This window comes from Lampetra fluviatilis, chromosome 53, assembly GCF_964198595.1.
Source record: "Lampetra fluviatilis chromosome 53, kcLamFluv1.1, whole genome shotgun sequence".
In the NCBI taxonomy this organism is placed as follows: Eukaryota; Metazoa; Chordata; class Hyperoartia; order Petromyzontiformes; family Petromyzontidae; genus Lampetra; species Lampetra fluviatilis.
The window spans coordinates 5072334-5095930 of NC_136327.1; the positions used below are offsets into that span (position 1 = coordinate 5072334).

The following is a 23597-nucleotide window of genomic DNA, read 5'->3' on the forward strand; positions in this document are numbered from 1 at the left end:
TGAAAAAGAGCTACATAGCCCACCCACTTCTAAAATGCGACTGCATCTCACGACGTCGTACAGAAGCAGTGGCGTGCTATGTCGGTATGCGGTGTGAGACTGCTGACCGGCGGTCGCTCCGTGGCCCATTCCTAATTTGTGCGATGTTCTGATACGGTTCAACACAGGTGGCTGTTTGTGAGATGGATCAAAACCGGGACGTTCTTCTGTGTGGTCGGCAATCGTCTTAACTCAATTTTGGTGATGGGAAAGTAAAAAAATATCACACCAATCTGCCCCTTGGCGTGACTACGTGTGGCGCTCGTGCGTGCAGGTGCAAGACAAGTTCCGTCTGGACCTCTCTGACGAGGAGGCCGTCCACTACATGCAGAGTCTGATCGACGAGAGTGTTGGGGCTCTGTTTGCTGCTGTTGTCGAGCAAATTCACAAGTTTGCTCAGGTGAGAACCCACCCCGCCCCACCCCCAATCCCCCATCGTCCCGCAACCCCCCCACCCGTCCCTCCCCCACCGACACCCCCCCCCCCCCCCACTGTGGGCTCACGTCCACCCTGGCAAACACTCCAGGGGCGCTGCGGTGGCGAGATGTTAACCATCTCGCCTGGAATACAGGAGGTCATGGGTTTGATCTTGACCCTGACATCTGTAGCTTTGGGGTTTGCATGCTGTTCCCATGGTCAAGTGGATTCTCACCGGATCCTCTGGTTTTTCCATCCACATTTAGAGAAATGCATTGAGATAATGTGGCTGCTATAAATTTCCACGTGATAAGCCACTTCGTTGAGCTATCATTTGTGGCCAGGTCACTTCTGAAAAAGAGACAAAAGCTCAGTGGGGCCTTATTTGGTAAAATAAAAATCGATAATTTGTTTCATACCCTTCTATCTGGCAACAAAACTGACACCTTTTTTTACAAGGAGTCATGTTTGCATAGACCACAATACCTGCAGCCATAATGCAAACAAAAAACATAACTATGATAATATATGCACTGTCCTTGAAGTTGATTGGTCCACACCAATCAGTTTTGTTGCCAGATAGAAGGGTAAAAAACCAATTATCATATTTTTTACTGGCAAATGAGGTTCCAATGGTGTAAATGCTTACCCCGAGCTCTCATACTCTGATGGTGCATTGTCTTTGAGTTGTGCGCCTTTTGGCGTCATCTGGTCCAACCCATGTGAGACTAGGTTCTAAGGAAAGCTGTCTTGGGTGTGGACCAATCAACTTCAAGGACAGTGCATATATTATCATAGTTATGTGTTTTGTTTGCATTATGGCTGCAGGTATTGTGGTCTATGCAAACATGACTCCTTGTAAAAAAAAGTGTCAGTTTTGTTGCCAGATAGAAGGGTAAAAAACCAATTATATTTTTTACTGGCAAATGAGGTTCCAATGGTGTAAAATAAAAATCGTTTAACAGTTAGGTTTTTGTTGTTGCAGTAGCTGTGTTGACGATCACAATGTCACTTGGATTGTTAATCCGCAGTAGCAGCTGTATGTGACATTAATTACGAAAACCCAGTGTCCGCTAATTCCTTGTCTTTATCTCCTTTAACTTTTTCGCAGTATTGGCGGAGGTAAAACGTTACCTGGAACAACGCTGTCTTCGCGGGACACATCCACGCTGCATTTCCAGGCCAATTTAATAATCACACCCCTTGCTGATTTAAAAAGTACTTCGCCGGTTCGCTTTAATTTACTCCAAGCCATGCCACTCGGACCCACGGGAGCGTGAAATTGCTCTACAATTTTTCCACGCTGGGAAAATGGTTTGAAAGTTAGCATGTTAAACTGGCAGGAATTGCATCCGATGACTCGCTGTACATTTGCCATTCGTTGTTTGTTTTTATATTGTCATTTTTTATGTTCAAGAGTGTTTGAATTAACTCCCGTATCTACGATAGGTACTCTCAAGTTATTCATATAGTCGTCACCGACGCGCTCTGGAGGTCGACATTGGAATACCGTTCCAGTGGCCAGCACGCAGGAAACTCAGCTCATGCATCTTTATTTACTTTGCATATTGATTTTATCATCACCACTTAAGTCCTCGTTTTAATGCACTAGATGCATTCCTGAAAAGTGCTGCATTAAACGAAAAATGCATTCAGCGAAAACTATTTCTCCATGAACAATGTCATGGTAGAGTTTGGCGAGATAGCGACGTACGACGGCAGGACGAATAACTGAGGGTACGCCGCCGCGTTACTGTATGATTCCGCGTACTGTATCACTGTACCCCTCGGCCGCACCGCTCAAGAAAGTTCGTCGTCGACCGCTCAGAAACTGCGTTGTAACGGTGCACATTCCGTATGATCACAACGGCGTGTTCCTTATTATAACGGTGCGCTTTCTGCGTTACAACAGCGGGCGCTTTCCGAGTTGTGCGAAAAGTGATCCCTTATGGAAGAGCCACGTTATGGAGAAAACGCGTTGCGTGAATGTGACGCGTTAAGCGAAGACTTACCGTACTTTAGGGGTAGCAGCTGCCCTCACCCAACCCCCGTGCCCCCTCACCCCCACCCATGTGACCTCCCCGTGGCCAAGTTCTTCAGTGTTTTAAGATCACTGCTCAATGCGACGGGAACTTTTTGTCAGCTCAGCGAAATGCATTTGCAAAAAAAAATTCTGGCATTAGTTGAGGTCCCCATGGTGCCGGCCACTGGAATGGTGTTCTAATGTGTACGTCCCGCGGGTGTTTGGCAACCACTTATTAAAAACAGCATAGTTAACGTGAAGTATTAAAATCTTAGTTTTAGTTAATTTCATGTAAACATAGTATTATCTTTATCAGAGATTACACGTGGCCAAACTTGTCATTATGTAGCGTTTAAATGACACATTGCCACATCGAGTGCAATTGTTACCGCGGCTGGACTACAGTGGTAAACAGTGCGCATGCCCGTAAAGAATGGTTTGCGTGTGTTCCAGACATCGGGGGGAAAGTCGTTAGTAATTATCTGGAGTGGCTCTTTTATATTTTGCATCAATAAGACGCTACTGCGGTTGCAATGGTTCACGCTCTGGACTTGAAATCCAAAGGTCCACTGGTTCGGTTCCATCTCCCGGCTTGGCAGTTGAAATGACGGGGCAAGCTTCTTAAATCCCTCCACTGCCTCCGTCCACCCGGCAGTGTTAATGGGTGCAACCACAGTTAGTCGATCCACGGGGCGCGTGTGGTGGGGTAAAGCGTGGATACTCCCCATCTCTTTGAACTTCTTTCGTACCGTACATCGCCAACCGTGATAATCTGCGACGTCTGGCCAGCGTGGTAGAGTAGGCCAAAAATACTCTTTGACAGCGGGGGGTGGGGGGTAGCCCTCTGGAGATTCATCTAGCGCTTCTGCCAGCAGTGGCATGAGCGAGCAAATGGAGGGTCACTCCTTTGAACCCTTTCCCGTTCCGATGACATACGTATGCGTACGTGTACGTCATGAAAACGAAGAGAAAAAAAAATATTAAAACTACCGGTATCGAGGCGCTCCTACAAGGCAATGCGGGAGGGCGAGTGGCGTAGTTTAGCACCAGTTGTGAAAAGTGCGGTCGTGTTGCAACAGTTATCTGTGGTGAGTACAATGTCTTTACAAACAGCGGCGCTTTGCCTCTAAAAAATTATAATGTTGAGTCGCTTGTGTGTTCCGAGATTTGTAGGTGAACGGGACCCACCCTGCAACCTTCATGTCGGTGGACATCGTATTTTCAGCAAGCGGAAATCGACATTTTGCTCAAGTTAACTTACATATTACGTGGTTTTAAAATATAAATACTGTACAGCTATGTGAACGCTTTCATATAACGATTTCATCATTCAGATTGCGAATTTGAGATCTGCTAATCACTAAATAGGTCCAACATAATTGAATTATGAAGCATAATTTAATTCGTAATTTCCAGCAAGGTCATCCCACAGCTGACATCTGCCACATGTGTGCGCGTGCGTGCTTGCGCGTGTGTAAGTTACATCCTTATTTGTCCAGCATCAATAAAGGGCCTTGATGCCGCTTAAGCAATGCTGTCATTGTGAACACGGTGTCCTAGCAAGGTACGCAAACATTCAAATTGGTTGTGCCTTTTCTTCGCCTCTGTGGGGGGGGGGGGGGGGAGACTCTGCCCCCTGCGATAAAAACTTCGTGTTTTATTGTGCCGTCTCCAAAGTAGCGGCGATCCAACGTGTTTCCATGGCAGGTTCCGTTTGAACAGGCGGTTTTTACTGCCTCCTTGTCTCTTGATTCTTCGTCTTCTCGCTTGCTTGCTTGCTTGGTTTTAAAGTGTTTGTCTCAGCTCCGTTGAGACTTTTTTTTTTCTTTGTTACTTTTTGAGTCGCGTAGCGCGAACCAATTGGTTCACGCGGGGCCTGCGGAAACTCGCCTAATGCGGTTGTTAAAAAAATATCCACCCGTGAGAATTTCTTCATATTCTCGAAGCCGGCTATTTTAAAGGCGTTGAATACAGCTGGCCCAGAAAGGGGGGAAAAAAAGGAACTTCTTAATTGAGTGGTTAAAAAAAACTCAAGTGAGAACAAAGTTGGTAGTTGTAAGTACATGCCACTAAATTAGATGTCTTACCAACTGCGCTAATAAAATACAAATACCTTTGCCCTGACCCAGTGGACTTTTGCCAATAGCTGCGGTACTTGGGCCGCAATAAAATAATGGCTACTGTCAACTTGTGCCATAAATGCGCGTGCGCATAACATGTGCAAACGAGTAGCTAAAATTTAACCTGCGATTTCATATGGGGTGGGGAGGTAATTATTCCTTTATTATCGTAAAGTGCTTGGGGTGGGCGGAGGAGGGTTTTTGGCGATGACTTTACCAACTCTCCTGTTCTGCGCCCTTCTTATAACGCCTCGCGTTTAACCGTTGTAATTTTATCTTCGCACAATAATCACTCTTTGCGAGCAATTCTTAAGACCGTTTTTATTTTTTTTGGGGGGGGAGGGGATGATGCCACACAACGTGGCGTGGTGTTGGCGTGTGTTTCTCTGGGCACTGTGCTGCTGCGTGACACCTATCGGGGGACAAGATGCGAGTGAGTACTGGCGCACGTATCTAGCTTGTGCGTTTCTTACGTTGTATGCAAGTCAAAGCTCTTGCGTTACCGTTTGTGTCAGTCGTCTGCAGGCGACTGTCATTCGTTGTTGCCTAAATGGACCGGCGCCCAGGGTCACCTTTGAAATTTCAAATCGAGGGCCGATGTATATTTCATGGTCCGCCGACTCTCAATCTGCGTTGTCGGCTATTGTCATATTGTTATATATGTGATGGCACGGGGCTTCATGTGACACGTTGCAAGTCTGCTCCGACGCGCAACGTGTAAGCCTGAGAGGGTCTCCTCTATCTCTCTCCAGCCTCGACTGAGTCGTGTCGGTATTTCTCTCGCCACATGTGCGTGATGATCGTGGGTTTTTTGGAAGGAGGGGGGGATAAGTAGATCGACTGGCTTTGTTTTGACGCACGCGCGCACGCTGCGTTTCAGTAATTTCTGCTTTTAGTTTTCCAGTTTAAAACATTTATATATCGGCCGGCTTAGCGTTACGCTGGTGTTATTGTCAAGGTGTAGCCCTGAAATTGCTTGTCCATGCCACCGCTGGCAGAAGGGCCTCCACACTAGAGGGAGCTCTAGAGGGTAGTTGGCCTACTCTTCCACACTCGCCAGACATCGTAGAGTAGGAGTACCCACACTTTTCCGCACTCGCACACGATCCGCCGCCGATCGATTTAACTTGACTATTTATAGAAGCCCAAGAACATCGACTTTTTATTTTAGAATTACCCATAAAGAAAAAAAAATGACGCGAGTTTACTGTTGAAGTATTCTCCGCAGAAGCGTTCGTGTACAAAAAAAAACTCCGCAACGAATTTCCACCCACAAAGCGCTTTACGACCGCTAAATTCTTACCGAAGTAGGATTATGAGGGGGGGGGGGCATGGTAATAAGCTGTGAAAGTGGTGGACACGGTTCTGTGCGACCAAGTCATCATCATCATCCCACTGTCGACACGCTCATTTAGAGCCTCCGCGGCTCCTTAAACTCTCCCCCTCCGGGCGCCTTCCCTTGGCCCCGTGGTGCCTCCAGCCGTCTGCCATCTGTGTTCAATCCAGAGCCGCACCGCTCGCAAGGAAATGCATATGTCCAGTCTGACGGCAATCTGTAACTGTGGTTTCATTATTACACATTACCTCCTTTATTTTGACTCCTGACCACATGAATGTTGCTGCCCTCTGATGTTCGCTGCCATTGAAGTGCCCTTGCGTTTGTGGTCTTTATTTGTAGTTTCTCTCGCAGAGGAATGCTGATTATATATCCCGTTCGGGCATTACATTACAATATATATCTGTATCCCCAATCTTCATTCCTTACATTGTCTTGGAGGAGGGGGGGTGTGTAACGTTTATATCAAATAGTGGCATGTAAGAACGTCAATTCGTTAGTCTGTTTTCTTTTAGAAAATAAAAATATTTCGATGTAACAAAAATCCACTCCCTCCCCCCGTCCCCATCAGTAGAAAAAAAATTCTGCCAATCTGCCGTAGAGCTGGACTTATGTGATTATTTTAAATAGTCGCTCACCCTACCGAGTATTATCGGTTCGATTATTTGTCGTAATTTGGATAACTCGAAAATATTTGGAAAATAAAGCCTCCGCTTGAATGTACTGTACGTTTAACTTATTTCGCACCACCGTACGAGGGTGAAGGACAACAAACTAAACACAAAAAGCATTTCTAAGGAAATTAGCTCTAAATGTAGTACAGTGGTGTAGTGTGTAATAGTGTAGTGTGTGTGTAATGTATAGTGTACTATCTATGTTGAACTTTCACACCACCGTACGTAGCCAAACCGTGCTAATCGGAGGTGCGGGGGAAGGACAACGAAACGCCAAAAAGCAGTTCTCAAAAGAAATGAGTTTTCAATCTAGATTATTTAAAAGTGCATAGCTCCAATGGCTTCGTAACATCTGAAGGAAGACCGTTTTACCCTTCCCGAGGGATGTCTCCGACATCGCCAATCTCATGCCTAACGGATCCTCCCCACAGATCCCAATAGTGAGAGGTTTAGTGGCTGGATGATAGAGGCAATGATTTTCACTCTTCCAGCGATTTGATGAATCGTCTTGGAATTGATTTGAATCAAAAAGTCAATTCCAGTCGGGGTCTTTTTTTTCTTCTGTCTGGATTTGTTTTGTTTTTGCGTCCCATTTTCTTCTCTCGTTGATACAGCGTTGTTGCCTCTACAGGGACTCCTCTGCTCACGAATTAGTTCGGTTCCAGAGGTCTGTTAGCAAGTAGATTTGTTCATAAGTCCAACTTTACTCCTGTCGATTCCAAACTTTGTACGGCGTGTACGCTAAACACGGGGAATGGCTTTAAAATGTGTATGTATAATCTGCAGATGTAGATGGCACTGGTTCTTCATGTTCTACAGATTCAGATCCCACCACAGCGATCTATTGCACGGCGGTTGAACTTACGACGCTTGGATCCGAATGGGGAACTAGAAATGGACAGGTTTGTTCGTATCTCTGGAAGTTCGTAATTCGAATGTTCGTAAGCAGAGGAGTTCCTGTATCACTCGACTGATAATACGACGTTTAAAGAAAACCAATCCAAGAAATACCTTCAAATCCAGCGTATCGAAGGGCGACTGTTGGGTCGATGAGAGTTGCTCAACTCGAAGCAGACGACGTCTTACAATTGGGAGTGTAAATGGCAAGAAAAATGTTCCCCAGCAGCCAAACTACACTAAATGCAACTCATCAAAGATTCCAGTGGGAGAAGTGGTCCAACGAAGCCGTTCCGCGTGGCTGCCCTTGTTTTAATTGATTTCTGAGTTTGCGCCACGCTCGTGCGCAAGGAATGTGCGTGCTGCCACGGGGGGGGGGGGGGGGGGTTCACAATCACGGCGACGCAAGGGAGGTGCACATACGAGGAACTTAAAGCGTAACATTTTCACACGTTTAAACTTTGCACTCGCCTGATAATCATATTCATGATGTGCTGGCGCGTTGTTGTCTGTGGCTTGTCCTTGAACAGTTGCTGCGCGCGTGTTTTTTGCACGCTTTCGTGATCTCTTGGATTATTAAACGCATTATTTGGCGACACTGCTGTTGTGCTGGCAGCGGTGCACACGCACAATTAACCATCGTTCTATTTTTTTTACTGCTTGTTTTTTTTGTAACTTTCTCACCCCGTGCCCCTACTTGGACAACTGTGAAAACGAGCTTCATAGCTCATCGGATTCCTCCCGCATGAACATTCTGATTCTGCATTATGGGATCTCCTTTGCCAGTACCAAAATATGATAATAGGGTTTTCCCCTTTTTTCTGGCAACAAAACAGGTGTTTGGTGTTTTCACATCTTAACACCTGTTTTGTGGCCAGAAAAAAAGGGAAAAACCTATTATCAATCTGATTCGGATCAGCTCAACACATTGGTCAAGAACTTTGGCCTTAATAGGAACACATAATAGGCGACGTTTCGGGCAATGGCCCTTGTTCATAACATATTTGTGTGCTTTGAAGACATTTCGGCCGATGTGATGTTAAAACACTTGCCAATGGCACTGCCCTCTGCAGTACCCACTTGACAGGGTGGTCTCGTGACCCCCTCCGGCCCCCAATTAATTGACCCGAATTTTTTTTCTTTGTATAATTATTCATATTCTTTGGGTCTTTCAGTAAAGCCACGTAGATAGAAAAAGAATCAAAAAAATATCACGACGTTTCGATCGCAACACAAGCAATCGTCATATTTTTTTCACCTGAAGACGATTACTTGTGTTGCGATCGAAACATCGTAATATTTTTATTGTTTTTCTATCTACGTGGCTTTACCGAAAGACCCAAAGAATATGAATTCCTGCAGTCACGAAAGCTTTGTGAAGATTTGACTTTGTGCCAATTGCGTACACATCTGCCGTACAACACTGCCACCTCTTGGCTCAACACTGTCATGACACTTTTGAATGTTGAGTTTAAAATCTTATTCAGAATCAGAATTATTTCTAACTGGAGGAATCCGATGAGCTATGCAGCTCATCTTCACAGATGTTCACTATTTTTCACAGATGTCCAGTAGTTTCGCAAATGTCGAGTAGATGTCCTATCCGAGATGTCTTATTTGATTTATTACAGTTACAGGGATGATCTGGTTTTAGCTCGCTTCCCAGCTATATGTTGCACGGGAGATCCGTGGGAACGTGAGCACAGCGCCAGCAGCAACACAAACAAAAGGCGACGAAAAAAACGATAAACAGTCCCCAAGTCCAGTACAAGGTCCGAAGGAACATTGCACAATACTAACAAACGGCGAACAATTCTCACGTGGCTTTGACTTCCGCTTTAACAGCAAAGACATTCACACTTCAGAGTGGGCCGATTCGCCCCCCCCCCCCCCCCCCACAGCTTTGGCGATTCCAAGAATTATCACGATTCACGGTCGTGATTTTGTTCCAAGAACCGGTTTCACTGTTTTTTTTTTTACAGAGGCAGGAACGAAAATGTGTGTATGTTGAACTTCTTTCGCACCGTACTTGGCCAACCGTGCTAATCTGAGGTGCGGGGGAAGGACAACAAACTAACACACACCAAAGCATTTCTAAATAAATTAGTTTACAATCTAGATCAGGGGTCTGCAACCTTTAAGACATAAAGCGCCACTTGGACCCGTTTCCGAAGGAAAAAATAAACTGGGAGCCGCAAAACCATTGCAACTATTAAAACAAATATAACACTGCATATATTGTTTCTTACCTTATTGCTATATACAGGATCGTGCAGTCAGCTGTCAATCTGAATAAAAAAAGGACTTTTTCACTTAACAATGTAAAATATATTTTTGCAAATTAATAGCTAAATTACCTGGTTAATGGGATTTTTGCTCCTGAACCTCAGTGCACAGTGTCTGCACATCAGGGCTGTAAGACGTCACCTTCATTTTCACACAGGCTTGCAAGCTGTCATCTGTGAGGCGTGATCGACGTTTGTTTTTAATATAGTTCATGTTGGAGAAGACCTGCTCACATACATATGTGGAGCCGAAGATCGACAGGACTCCAAATGCATACTTTTTCATGTTTATATAAGTGTTGGGGATGGCATTCCATGTTTCGAATACAAGTTTGTCCTGTTTGGGAAGGTTTTCAATATCACTCCATTTATGATTCTGAGCCAGAATGGCCTTCTGACGGGCAACATCCTCAAGAGTAGCGGTCAAGCATTTGAACTTGGACACCCATATATCTTTGTCGGCTATATCGGCCAGTTCCATCTCAAGATCAGGTTGACTTACACCTGCAAATGCAGTCATATTCAATAGGGATGGATCGATCGCCAGGGGAGTGACAGGGAAGGATAATGTCGTTTTTTCCTCTCTGAACTCACAGAATCGTTTCCCAAACGAACTTTGCATTGTGGTGATTGCAGACTTGAAATATTCCAAATTTATCGTATCATGACTTTGTTTGAACTCTCTCAAAGAGGGAAAGTGAGACAGTGTACCTCTCTGTAAATCTTTGACAAACACTGTCAACTTGCGCTCGAATGCCAAAACCTCCTCCAGCATGTGCAGGGCTGTGCCTCCTTTCCCCTGAAGGGTTGTATTTAGCGTGTTTAGATGTGCTGTCATGTCTACCATAAAATGTAATTTTTCCAGCCACTCTGGCTGTTCCAGCTCAGCAAAGGTGAGCTCTTTGCTGCCCAGGAAGGTTTTTACTTCTTCCAAACATGTGACAAAGCAACGGCAACGTTATTGCCTGTCACCGGGCGGGCAGTGTGGAGCTGAGCGGCGACCTGTCAGCAGCGGCAACGCCAGAGCAGGTGTCACAGTGCGCCTCCTCCCCTCGCTAGCATCCGCCCCGGAGCCGCGGTCAAGGTTCAAAAGAGCCGCATGCGGCTCCGGAGCCGCAGGTTGCCGACCCCTGATCTAGATGATTTAAAAGTGCACGGCTCCAATGGGCCTCGTAATATCTGAAGGAAGAGCGTTCCAGACGGCCGCAGAAGCGCACCTGAAAGCGCTCAATGGCTTTCAGCGAAAAGCCGTTGCGAGGATGAAAAAATCTCGCCACCCCTCCACTCCATCCCGTCCCTCCCCTACCCTTTCGTGACCCCTAAGTACCCTCCATAGCGGTCACTCATTGCTCGACACTTGCACGCCCCTTACCATCTAAATCATTCTGTCACCATTCGTTCTATGTAAAGCACCTTGAGCGTGAGCGTTCTATAAATATAAAATTAGATCACGTGATATATTTTCATCTGGAAACAATAGAATTGCAGTTTAACACGTAGCAGGCTTTCGCGACCAAAAGTATTCATAATAAAGGTTTTTGGGTTAGATCGCGTAAGTACAAATGTGTCGTAACCCTCCACCACCCGACACAGCCAGGAAGGTTTGTCACCTAAACAACGCGCCAATTAGTTACGACTTCAGCTCACCGGTGTGCTGGCGAGTAAATCCACAACACTTTACAAGCATCGCTGGCTGCGTCGGGTGGTGGAGGGTTACGGACACATTTATACTTACACGCTCTAACCGAAACACCTTTATTTATTAATAGAATTGCAAACCAACAATCGCCGTTGGTCGGTCGCGCGCGCGCGTGGCACCGCAGTTGTGTTGGGCGAGTAAATCCACAACGTTTACAAGCCTCGCTGGCTGGTGTCGGGTGGTGGAGGGTTACGGACACATTTATACGTACACAGGAGTCGCCGAGTGCAGGCTGCCCCGCGAGCAGCACCCCCGTGGGACGGACGGCGCGAGGAGCTCCCTGCGTTTCGCCTACGACGGCTCAAGAGACTCGTGCACGCTCGTGTGGGTCGCGGCGGAGGCGACGTTGACGACGTTGACCACCGCCTCCGCTCCGCCGCGGGACAACGCGTCTCTCTTCACGTCGGACCGCGCGTGCATGCGCAGCTGCTCGCGCAAGGGCTCCGTTCTCTACCCGACGGGAGGTGAGGACCCCGGGGGTCAGTGCCCGATCGTATTATTGGAGGAGCAAAAAGTCGCTAAGTATGTTGCTACGGGCCCCGCACTTTCAAGGGGCCGCCGCGCTCAATGCTTTCAAGCTATCAATTCCGGTTCAGTGATTCTGCACTTGCTCTATTACTATAGTACTATACTGCCTTCAACTTTTACGAAAGAGTGGGTGTTTAAGGTTCGCGATTGATCGTATTACCTGGCTGTATGTCAAATGAAAAAAAAAATTACTATGCAAGTAATTTTTTTTATATTTAAGTGTTTTTTTATTTATTTAGCGCCCCTTTATAACAAATGCTGCAGGCCCCGCACTAGCTTAATTGGGCACTGCCCGTGGGTGGTGGTTGGCCTGCCCGAACGCCTGATCCGGCACCCGATCCTGGTGTCCGTGTCGCGTGTGGCCTGCCCTGCCGGGTGGAAGAGTCTTGCGTGTGTTGAGCCAATCCTACTGAGGGTATACACTCCCAGAAGGCCGTGCGGCTCATGGGATGTGTTCAACAACTTTTTTAAAGCGTAGGAGACGTGTGTGAAGGAGGCGTATTATCTCCCTATTTATGTTGTTGCTTGTACGCTGTTGTCTCCATCTCTATTCTCGCCACACGTGATGTTATTGTACGATATATGTTTTAAGTTTTGCTGGCTGCGCGGCTAGAGGAATGGATGGATGGACGGCCACGTCCAACGCACGTGCGGGCTTGCTCGTCTCACGAACAAATATTGCTCCTTAGTCTTGTACCGCCGCTGGGTAGACGAGAAGGACTGACTCCGAGTGCCCATAGTTCCTACTGCGCCGTTGCTTCATGGGTCAATTCTGGAGGCACGTTAAGGTGCACACGCTAAAGGTGCAGCCCTGCAATTTCTCACTCGCGCCACTGCTCAGCTGGAGGGAGCTCTAAAGAGCCCTTCTAGATGGTATTTTGGCCTACGGGGCCGTCCATAAATGACGTCACGCACCTAGCGGGGGGGGGGGGGTCAGACATTTGTGACGATGTGTGACGAAGTGGGGGGGGGGGGTTGGAGAAATGTGACGTCACATCAAAATGCGCAACTTTAAATAAATATAGAATTGTTATAACAACACTATCTAACTCAGGTTACTGGGGATCAGCGGACAGAGAGCTCACCACCGCATAACTGGTTTTGATTGCTAAGAACCATCACGGTTAGGCGTATAATGTGAAGTGTTCTATCACTCCTCGTGCACATTTTGTACCAAATTAGTCTTTTCTTCGTGTCGAACATTTGTAAAGAGGAGATTTGTGACGTAAAGGGACAGGAGTTGAGTCTGGTAAAGAGGGTGCAGGGCCATTTAGTGTCTTATGAGTAGAAAACAAACAGGGCGTTAAAATATACGCACTTGAAACAGAACTGACAGCCAATATAATGAGCCCAGAATTGGAAGAGTGTGGACGGATTTCTGAGATTTCATAAAAGCTCTGACAAGCAGTGGCACTCGGTGCAGTGTATCACCAGGGATACAATGCCCCCTCACATATTGCAGTAGGAGAGGACCGGCGTTGCCGGCAGTCAGCTCGAGATGAACTGCAGAGTTGAAACTTTTTTTGGCATCAGAAATTTCGACTGGAGATATGAGTATTGGCAGTATTTTTTTTTTCTTTGATCGGAAGGTTGGCGGTGGCGGGGGTGGGAAGCGGAGACCTCGGTCACGGAGATATGGACCTGAAGGAGAAGGCGTGGGATGAAAAAAAATAACTCCACGGCTTTACTAACTTCTATTTTTGTTCGGGCGACAACGGTAGTCGATGACGAAAACTTTGAGAAAGTTTCAGGTTGTGAAGTTTCATGTCTGGAGCCCGGTATAATTGCATTTTTCTCTTCTTCTGAGTTTAACTCGTCCGCAAGTTTGAAATCTGTGTTGCTGACAAAAATAGACTTCACAATGAAGTTCTAGTGTGCCTCAATTGCACTCCAGTGGTATCACTGCATTGGCATTGCATTGCAACGTATGGTTAATGATTTCACAGTGATGTCACTAGACAACTATGATTTACCTGAGACGTCTGCAAGTTGCAAGGTGGGTGTCCCGTTTACCGCTGAATCTCGGAACGCACAAGCGGTTCACGCAAATTTTATTTAGAGAGGCGTAGCACCGATGTTTTAAAAACATTATACTCACCGCAGAGAACCGTAGCGACACGACCGCACTCTATGATAGCTAGCAGCAAACTGCCGCACTGCCACCCGCATGGCATTGTGGGAGCCTCGGTACCGATCAAGTTATTTTAGTTTTTCTTCTGATTCCGTTTCGATGACGTCATCGGAATGCAATGGGAGGAAAAACTGCTGACGTGCGGGTACATCATCGGAACGGGATGGCTTCGTAGGCGCTCGCTAACAGCGCGTCGTCTCTCTGTGTGCATAGCCGAGGTGTGCTTGCTGCCCAAGGACACGGGTTCCTGCAGGGCCCACTTCCGCCTGTGGTTCTTCAACGTGGAGCGGCGGCGCTGCGAGAACTTCACCTATGGTGGCTGCCGGGGCAACGGCAATCGATTCGTCGAGCAGAAGACGTGCGCCAACGTCTGCCAGCACCTCATCGACCCTGAGATTCAAGGTTGCGCGCGCGCCGGCCCGCCTCTTCGCTCGCTCCTACGGCAGCGGCGATGGCTGCGATGCGGAGACTCGGCTCTCTTTTTCCTGCGGGCACAACAGAGCCGCGCGCCAGGGCCAGTGCCAAGCCAACCCGGCGTGGCGCGCCACTGGCAGGTGCCATGGTTCGTTTTATTTTCCTCCACTGCTGAAGCCGAGCTGAGCCGTACCGAGCCGCTGACGTCACCCACAAAATGTGAACGTTTCCAAACGTCTGTAGATGACGCGGTGTGTCATTAGGCGACCGATGTCACGCGCAACAAACGCATCCATCGCCGGGCCCATAGCTCTGCTTGGTCCCGGGCCACGTTCACATATCTTGTGAGGCCAGCGGGGGGTGGTTATGTTTTGGCTCGGCATGGCATATCGGCAGTGGAAAATCACCCGTGCCAGAAGGGCCCTGCAATGGCTCGGCTTGGATGTACCAATGGAAAAGGGCCAACGGGCCACCCTGTGGCTTCGTTGTTATTGAGGGGCAATGCAGTAAAATCTGCCGTTGTACTGTACCATGCTCCAATGGCTTGCGCCCAGTCTGAACCCGAACGAACGCCAACTAACGGAACAATCCTGAAATAGAGTTTTAAGACTCTCTGTGGCTTTCATTAATGAAAAAAAAAATAATCACTGCTCTTCAACCGCGTGTGGCGTTTGTTGTTCACAGACAGAGCTGTTGGAGATCGTGATGACCATTTCAGAGAAGGTAAGGGAACAACACCGACCCGAAAGCCGTCACAATTTTCGGCACGCATTTGCCGCATCGGTTTCGTCAGCTCCTCAATTGGTTACACCAGCCCACAGGGGATTATTGTGTCCGTCCGTCCGTCGTGCAGGGAGGGGCTGGGTGGGGAGGGAGGGGCTGGGTGGGGAGGGTGGCTTATGCCCGCCCTCACAGTCGGGCATATTTGTGGAATGCACCACGCCGCCGTTGACCCTGGCCATTAACCGAGCAACCCAACGTTCCTACCAGCTCCCTCCGCAGGAATGTGTTTATTTATACTGGAAGAATCCGAAGAGCTATGAAGCTCTTTTTCACAGATGTCCAGTAGGGGCTCGTCAGAACGTTACAGCAACAAACAATTTGAAAAAAAAACACGATAGAAGTGCAAAGTATAGGAAAGGTAAAAAAATCACTTTTTTAAATATATAGATAGAACTAAACTATTCGTATCTTGCCAGGTAAGGCCCACTGAAATATCAGCTTCTTTTTCAGAACCGACCTGGTCACAAATGACAGCTCAGCGAAGTGGCTTAACACGTGGAAATTTCGAGTAGCTAAATCTAGTAAACGCACGTCTATTCTAAATGCCGGGGGAAACACCGGAGGACGCGGAGAAAAAATAATCCACGAGACCACAGGGAGAACACAAAAACTCCAAATATACAGCAGCAGGTGTCAGGGTCGTGATCGAACCCACGACCTCCTGTATACTCGGCGAGGGAGTTAACATCTCCTAGCCACCGTGGCGTCACTTCGTCCAACCCAAGCCCACGCTGACTTTTTTCTCGCCACCGTTCAACCCCTAGCCTTACTACTAACCCGAACCTTCGATCGTATCACTAACCATAACCCTATCACCGATCCTACCCTCCAATCGTATCACGAGCTCTCACATTATCTTTAACATCCACCACGAAGCAGACGGCGCGCAGTTCATCGCGCCGCATTAACCAGGGCGTCCGCTGGGCTGGAACCGCGAACCGCCTCGTCACCACCGCTTGTCCTTCCGGCCCAGGTGCGGTAGCTGCGGCCGTGTTCGGCGCTCTGTTTGGCGTCACCGTCACCGTCATCTTGGTCGTGTTTGCCATAAAAAGGTGAGGTCCCCCCCCCCCCTCAACGTCTCCTACAGATGGAAATAATTTTTTAATGATGCTGGATGCAATTACCAGCGAAACGTCGTACTCAAAAATTGTAAATGTTGTGGTTTCACACTTCAACACACCGGTGGGCTAAAGCAGTGAACTATTTGTCTTTGATCAATGCGACACTTTTTTACTGATTGGCCGTGTCGGGTGGTGGAGGGTTACGACACATTTATAAATAACGTGATCTAAACCCAAAAACGTTGATTTTACGAGACAAGGCCCACTTAGCTGTTTCGCTCTTTTTCAGACGCGACCTGGCTATCACAACTGATAGCTACACGAAGTGGCTTATCATCGTGTGGAAATGGAAATGCAGTCCAATACTCTAAACGTGTGATGTTGATTCTAAATGTTGGGGGGGGGGGGGGCCAGAGGACCCGGAGAACAATCCACGCACCCATAAGGAGGACACGCGAACTCCAAATATACAACAGGCGTCAGGATCGGGATCGGGATCGAACCCACGACCTCCTGTATACCAGGCGATGTAGTTAACATCTCCTAGCCACCGTGATGATGATGATGAGAGAGAGATACGAAAACTCCAAATATACGGCAGGCGTCGTGGTCGGGATCGAACCCACGACCTCCTGTATACCAGGCGAGGTAGTCAACATATCCTAGCCACAGTGGCACCCTAGCACCTAGCCTCGCCACGGCCGGGTTTTAGCCGAACAGAATGACACATTGCCCTTCTGACATCCCTCGGCGTCTGTCTGGAACAAAACTGACACCAGCGCCGGCTAAAGAACAAAAAGTGCACTCGTACGAGCGAAGGAGTTGAGAGCGAGGGAGAAAGAGGGCGGAGTGATATTGCTGGCGCTGATGGTATCGTTCTTTTCATATTGGAGTTGGGCGCACGTATCGTGATGCGTGCGAGCGTGCGACCTATTTCAATTGCCGACCATGGCTACCAACTCCGCCTTAAGTGAGCACCCAGTGCGGTGCGTACACATCGCTACTGGGGATACAAAGGGGGCTGGAAGTGGCGTTTGCCACCCACCCTCTCGTATGCCTTGCCGACCTCACTGCACTTGCTTCCACAGCCTATATATGTATATATGTTGAAGTTCTTGCACACGGTGCGTAGCCAACCGTGCTACACAGAGGATCTTTGTCTTTGCGTGTCTGTGGTTGGAGGATTTGCAAGTAATGGAATTGATTGTGTTTTGCTGTGTTATTTTCAGAAAACGTAACACCAAAACTAAGGTGTACTCAAGCCGTCACGACTATGGACTCAAGGAGGAATCGTTTTAAAGATGAAACAATATACACGAATTGTATTCCTAAAATGACGTACATGATGTATGGGGTTATTTGGAGTGATTGTCGCTGTAATCGCAACGGATCGATGGGTTGCTAAACTGCACTTGAGGAAGTTGGCATGAAAATTGTCCCCAAGGTGTTGAATAAGCGTTAAAACATGGAACGTGCGCAGTCAGTTTCGAGCCGGGAAGATGAATCGATTAAGCTCATTCATCGACGAATGATTAAAACCGACTGCTTTATTTGCGGTGGATTACCCGGGATATTTTGTACATGACGGCCACCCAGACTTCCTGCCTGCCGAAGGCTGGAAACCCCAGTCAAGCCACGGTCAGCGTGACATGGCCAGTGATGCCGATACGGTCACTAAGCCACGCCCGTCCCATCACCTCCCATTCCGGGAACATGCGTGGGAACAGAGGTGAGACTTTTCTTACGCGAAATATGTTCGTGTGATCAGATTCGCCACTTAATCAAACCGATAATTGGTATAGAGTGTTTTAGACTCTGAGGCTTTCCTGGATTAAGGGCGTCATTATTATGCAGTAATTTAATTCACGTTGTGGGCACAATATTGCCAATGTTCTTCTCTTTATTGTCGCTGTACATTCTACCTATGAATTGTCCCATTAGCTTTGCCAAGGTGGGGCACTTCATCATCATCATCATCAACATTGTCGTCAGCCATGATCAATCCACTGCTGGATGAAGGCTTCTCCTTGTTGTCTCCATCTCTCTCAGTCCTGCAAAGCACAAATCCATCCAGCACCTCCACGCGAGCTGAGTTAAATGCCGAGCAAATGGCACCCGTGTTTTAAAATAACTTTGGTTTTAATCATCAGAAGTCATGGTCAATCCACTGCCGGATGAAGGCCTCGAAGCTGCCGCCATCTCTCCAACAGAAGTGCTCGGGCAACTGAATATCCCAGCCTAAATAATAAATAGCATTCGGGGAAAGATAGCGATGGATTTTCTGAGACAATCTTCATCTTCTGTACAGTGCTGTACTCCATCGATTGTTGAATCTGTTTCAGGCGGTGAATGCAACGTTTAAAATTGCCACGTTCTTTCGTCTCGAACTCTTAAGGGTTTGCCCGTATTTTTCAAAATAACCAATGCAATTGTCATTGTTTTACGTGCAGTCAAATGTTGTCATGAAAGTCAGCAGGGAGACTGATTTTTTTTTACAATAACAAAACGTATTGTGACGTGTGTGTGTGTCACGTATGTGTGACGTGCATGTGTGACGTGCGCGCGTGTGCCCGCTCTCTCCGTGTAATGATGTAAAACATTTTAAGTCGGTTGAAATCTGAGTCGCAAATTAGATTTTTTTGTTTGTTGCCGCTGGTGGTTCGTAATAAACCGAAGAAGGCGCAGCCCTGCAATTGCCTTCACACGCCACGGGACCCCCACCCCCACCACCACCCTCCTCTAAGCGTCGGCCGTGTTGTAATGAAGCATGGCCACAAAATCCGCAGCACCGCTGCTGCAACAGAAACAAACTTGCGCACTTCGCTCCCCAAAGCCTCCCTTCACTGGCTGGGCTATTCGCAAGGCAGACAGCAGAGGTCGGTAGCACCGCACGATACGGAACACCACCTTTGGGGCTCCAACACTCGCGAATAGATGGCGGCCCTGCGATTGAAACTAAAAACTAAAGATTTTTGTTTTTAAATTACCAGGTAAGGCTCTTTGTTTTTCGAGAAGCGACCTGGCCACAAATTATAGCCCATTGAATTGGCTTATCGTCGCGTGGAAATTCAAAGCAACCAAATGCGCTAAACGCACGTTTCTAAACGTGGAGGGGGAAAAAACGGAGAATCCGGAGACAAAAATCCACGCGACCACGGGGAGAGATGCAAACTCCAAATATACAGCAGCAGGCGTCAGGGTCGGGATCGAACCCACGATCTCCTGTATACCAGGCGAGGTAGTTAACATCTCCTAGCCACCGTGATGATGATGATGAGAGAGAGACACACAAACTCCAAATATACAGCAGCAGGCGTCAGGGTTGGGGATCGAACCCACGACCATCCTGTAGATCAGCCGAGGTAGTTAATATCTCTTAGCCACCGTGATGATGATGAGTGAGACACAAACTCCAAATATACAGCAGGCGTTCAGGGTTAGGAATCGAACCCACAACCTCCTGTATACCAGGCGAGGTAGTTAACATCTCCTTGCCACCGTGGTGATGAGAGAGACACACAAACTCCAAATATACAGCAGGCGTCAGGGTCGGGATCGAACCCACGACATCCTGTATACCAGGCGAGGTAGTTAACATCTCGCCACTGCGGCGCCCTAGGAGCTCAATGCCGATGTCTGCTGGCCGCGAGAGGGGGCTTTAGGAGCGAGAGAGTTCGCGTAGTTTTTGCTGCCTGTGAAAAATTGCACATTGACGTTGAACTGTCGATACACGGGTAAAGAAGACAGTTACAAATCACATTGGCAAATGCAGTTGTACCCAGCACTAATCGTCTGTCTGTGTTGTCATATAAACTCGGGCAGTGATGAAGTGCGAGGTGAGTGTCTGACGACGGTCAGGTGTGCGCCACGTGTCACATCACACCGTCCGCATAAATGACTCATACAATCACAAATGCCTGAACACATTGTACAATTCAAAACTATTTGGATCAAATATTTGTGTCATCGGACTGAGGTCACTTAAACGTCAGACAATGTAGTTTAACTATTAAATTATGTCTCGTTTCTTACTTAGCCCGGGATCTCAGTGGGCTGGCTTGGCTACTTTAACACGTCAATTATGACCCACCCACCCCCCTTCCACTCTACAATCCACACAGCCACCTCTGAGAATAAATGATGCTCTCCTTGGGGGCATGGGAGAAATTACACCCAGGCTAAGGGAGAGCCACGGAATTTGCCCGGGCGCTGATTAAGTGTTCAGCGGAAGCACAGAATTACATGCGGACCGGTACATTCGCTGATCGTGGGGCGGGTAACTTAATTAGAATGCAAGCGGAACCTCTACGCGCACAGAAACAGCTCAATCAAAGGTAGATGTTGGCTTCGAAATCATGGATATAACCCTGGCTCTCGCGCACGATCCACTTAATAAAGTGGGAGGCAGGCGAATGTTTACCCTCGTATGTTTGCCGATCTCCCCGGCTCGAATACATTAACTAAATAACAATCATTATCAGCTGTCTAGATGAGGTAGGCGGAGATGCTCAAGGTGGACAGGTGGTTGTGTGAATTTCATTGGGAGCACAGTCGACGAAAGACACGTTTGTCGCGAAGGCCTCCCTCCATCACCTCCAAATACAGTAAAACCTTGGATTGCGAGTAACTTGGTCTGCGGGTGTTTTGCAAGACGAGCAGTTTTTTAAAATAAATATTAATTTGATAAACGAGCGAGGTCTTGCAATACGAGTAGCACGTGTATACGCTGTGTCTGCCGCGCGTCACGTGATCACAACTGATATACGAGTGCTTTGATATACGAGTGCTTTGGATTACAAACACGTTTCCGGAACGAATTATGCTCGCAATCCAAGGTTGTACTGTACACGTTTGTTCGTGCGATTCGGGAGGTTGCTTTGGTCAACGTGGGACACGCAGACCCGGTTGGGATACAATCACTTTGCGAGCCGATGCGAGCCGCAATCGGGAGTCGTAACTCTGGTGGGCTCAGATGGGCCGGGTTCATAGCGCAATGCGAGGACCACCGTTACCCAACGCTCGAGACTTTCACCACACCGTTGTTTGTTTTACGGAATTAGTATTCGTGAAAAAACAAATCGACTGATGGCATTTTTGAGTCACAGGGACGATGTGAAATCAACAAGAGGCCAGATCGGCTCGGAACTTTTTGACCTCTCCTTGCTGCACGCTTGTCACCTGTACGTAGCAGACCCCCCCCCCCCCCCACAAACACGGGACTGCTCTTTTACCCCCCCCCCCCCCCTCATGTATGGACGGCCCCAAAATCGCATTCGTGGTGACGGGGGGGAGGCATGAATTGAATGTGTGAACGTTCCACCATTGTTGTCACGTCATTATTATCACGAAGGACAACATGACGTGGTGTTCAGACCGTCACTGCGACACGGTCAGAGATCGAACTCGTTGGTCGTAACGTGGCGTTATGGTGAGACCTCGCAAACTTAATTGGTGACCTCAACTATAATTGGGCACATATTCTTGGTTCTTTCGTAAAGTCACGTAGAAGGGAAACAATAAAATAATAAAAATACAAAACAATAAAATTCTCACGACGTTTCGACTGCAACACAAGCTATCATCATCAGGTGTTGATGATCATGATTATTAACACACGCAATTATCATCAGGTGTTGATGATTGCTTGTGTTGCAGTCGAAACGTCGTGAGAATTTTATTGTTTTCTATTTTTATTATTTTATTGTTTCCCTTCTACGTGACTTTACCGAAAGAACCAAGAATATGAATCCCTGCAGTCACGAAAGCTTTAAATCAAAATTTAATGGGGCACGTTGCCATCGAGGCCACAGGTTCAATGCCAATTGCAGAATGTGGCATTTGGAAATCCGCCAGAGCGTGCCACCTACCAACGAATGGGAGACAGAGACTCTGTTTGAGTTGATTCGAAATTGATGTGTTTACGTTCCAAACGTGTTCAATATTCTTCTTGGTTCTTTCGGTAAAGTCACGTAGAAGGGAAATAATAAAATAAAATAATAAAATAATGAAATATTTCTCACGACGTTTCGGCCACAACGCAAGCAGCCGTCCTCAGGTGAAGACCAGACGCTGTCTTCCCGACAGACCTGGTCTTCACCTGAGGACGGCTGCTTGCGTTGTGGCCGAAACGTCGTGAGAATTTTATTTTTATTTTATTATTTCCCTTCTACGTGACTTTACCGAAAAACCAAGAAGATGAATCCCTGCAGTCACGTGTTCAATATTTTTTGATTGCTCGCCCACTTACCGGTGCGCTGAAGCAATTATAAACGTGCACGTTTGCTTTGCCTGACGGCTTCGTTTTTTCTTGGCTGCTTCGGGTGGAGGAGGGCGCTTTCGACACACATTGGCATTGCACGCGCGTGTTCTCACTCGTAAAATCAATTGCGAATCATGAGATTGAATCGCGTCGAGTCCCGTCATTGTGGAGAGGAGATCATTGTGTGTCGGTGTCTGGGACCACAACAGCTGAGTTGCCCAGGGGTCGGAGATAACTGAGCCTGGGTTCCAATGTTGGGTTTCAGGCTCCCGTGTTTACGTTTGATTCCCAAGTGTAGTGCGTTGATGATGGATTCAACCCGCTCACCAATAACTGCAAAGACAAAGATCCCCCGTATGGCCTTAATATATTATTGGGGCAAGTGCTGCTATTGAGTACATTTGAAGTCCAGAACGGCACACGAGGGGGTGGGTCGTTAGCACCACACCCGTCCGCCTTTGTCTCCCTATTAGCGATGTTTACACATCACACCAGGTACTCACTTGAGGCTGAGTCGACCTAGGGGAGGCCCAGGACCGGTTGAGATAATCGTCACTGGTGTTGGCCGGGTTCGGAGCGATATGCGCTAACCGCTATGCTCGCGTTCCCCACGTCAATAACCACACACATATACACAAAACGCATTGTTTTAAATTCGATTTTGACTTAATTGGGTGAATTTACAGAAATGAAATACACGTATCAGTTTGGGCATACGCATGACTGCAAGATATGACTGATTGCCTCTCCATATAAAACCTAGACATGCCTTCTGCTTCTCGACAGCGTCTTGAGATTTGGAGTTTGCATATATCTCTCTCCCCGTAGTCGCGCGGATTTTTCTTATTATTCCCTCGACTTTTAGAATCAACATTGCGCGTTTCGAGTATTTGACTGCTCCTATAAATTGTCCACGCGATGAGAAGTCCAC

At 47.5% G+C, this 23597-nt stretch overlaps 2 protein-coding genes across 2 annotated transcripts in view; both read left to right on the forward strand.

Moving 5' to 3' along the window:
* PIK3C3 (phosphatidylinositol 3-kinase catalytic subunit type 3) overlaps positions 1-4054 on the forward strand; it is a 63193-nt gene extending 59139 nt beyond the window's left edge. Inside the window, exons 24-25 of the mRNA XM_078879271.1 lie at positions 314-439; positions 1568-4054. Coding sequence (XP_078735397.1) covers positions 314-439; positions 1568-1582 — 141 coding nt within the window. The 3' untranslated portion in view covers positions 1583-4054. The remainder of the gene's footprint in view (positions 1-313; positions 440-1567) is intronic.
* A 7413-nt stretch (positions 4055-11467) lies between these two features.
* Positions 11468-19049, forward strand: LOC144949180 (uncharacterized). The gene is made up of 5 exons (XM_078879069.1): positions 11468-11954; positions 14363-14551; positions 15248-15286; positions 16320-16398; positions 17637-19049. The coding sequence occupies exons 1-5, from the start codon at positions 11909-11911 to the stop codon at positions 17704-17706; spliced, it is 423 nt and encodes a 140-aa protein (XP_078735195.1). The 5' UTR covers positions 11468-11908; the 3' UTR covers positions 17707-19049.
* The last annotated feature ends 4548 nt before the right edge of the window (positions 19050-23597 follow it).

What these genes read in the sequence shown, in the direction of transcription:
- LOC144949180 (XM_078879069.1), top strand. Translation starts at nt 11,909, where the DNA reads ATGCGCAGCTGCTCGCGCAAGGGCTCCGTTCTCTACCCGACGGGAG. An exon ending in CATCGACCCTGAGATTCAAG is followed by an intron (nt 14,552 to 15,247) that starts GTTGCGCGCGCG and finishes TGTTGTTCACAG; the next exon opens with ACAGAGCTGTTGGAGATCGT. An exon ending in TGATGACCATTTCAGAGAAG is followed by an intron (nt 15,287 to 16,319) that starts GTAAGGGAACAA and finishes CTTCCGGCCCAG; the next exon opens with GTGCGGTAGCTGCGGCCGTG.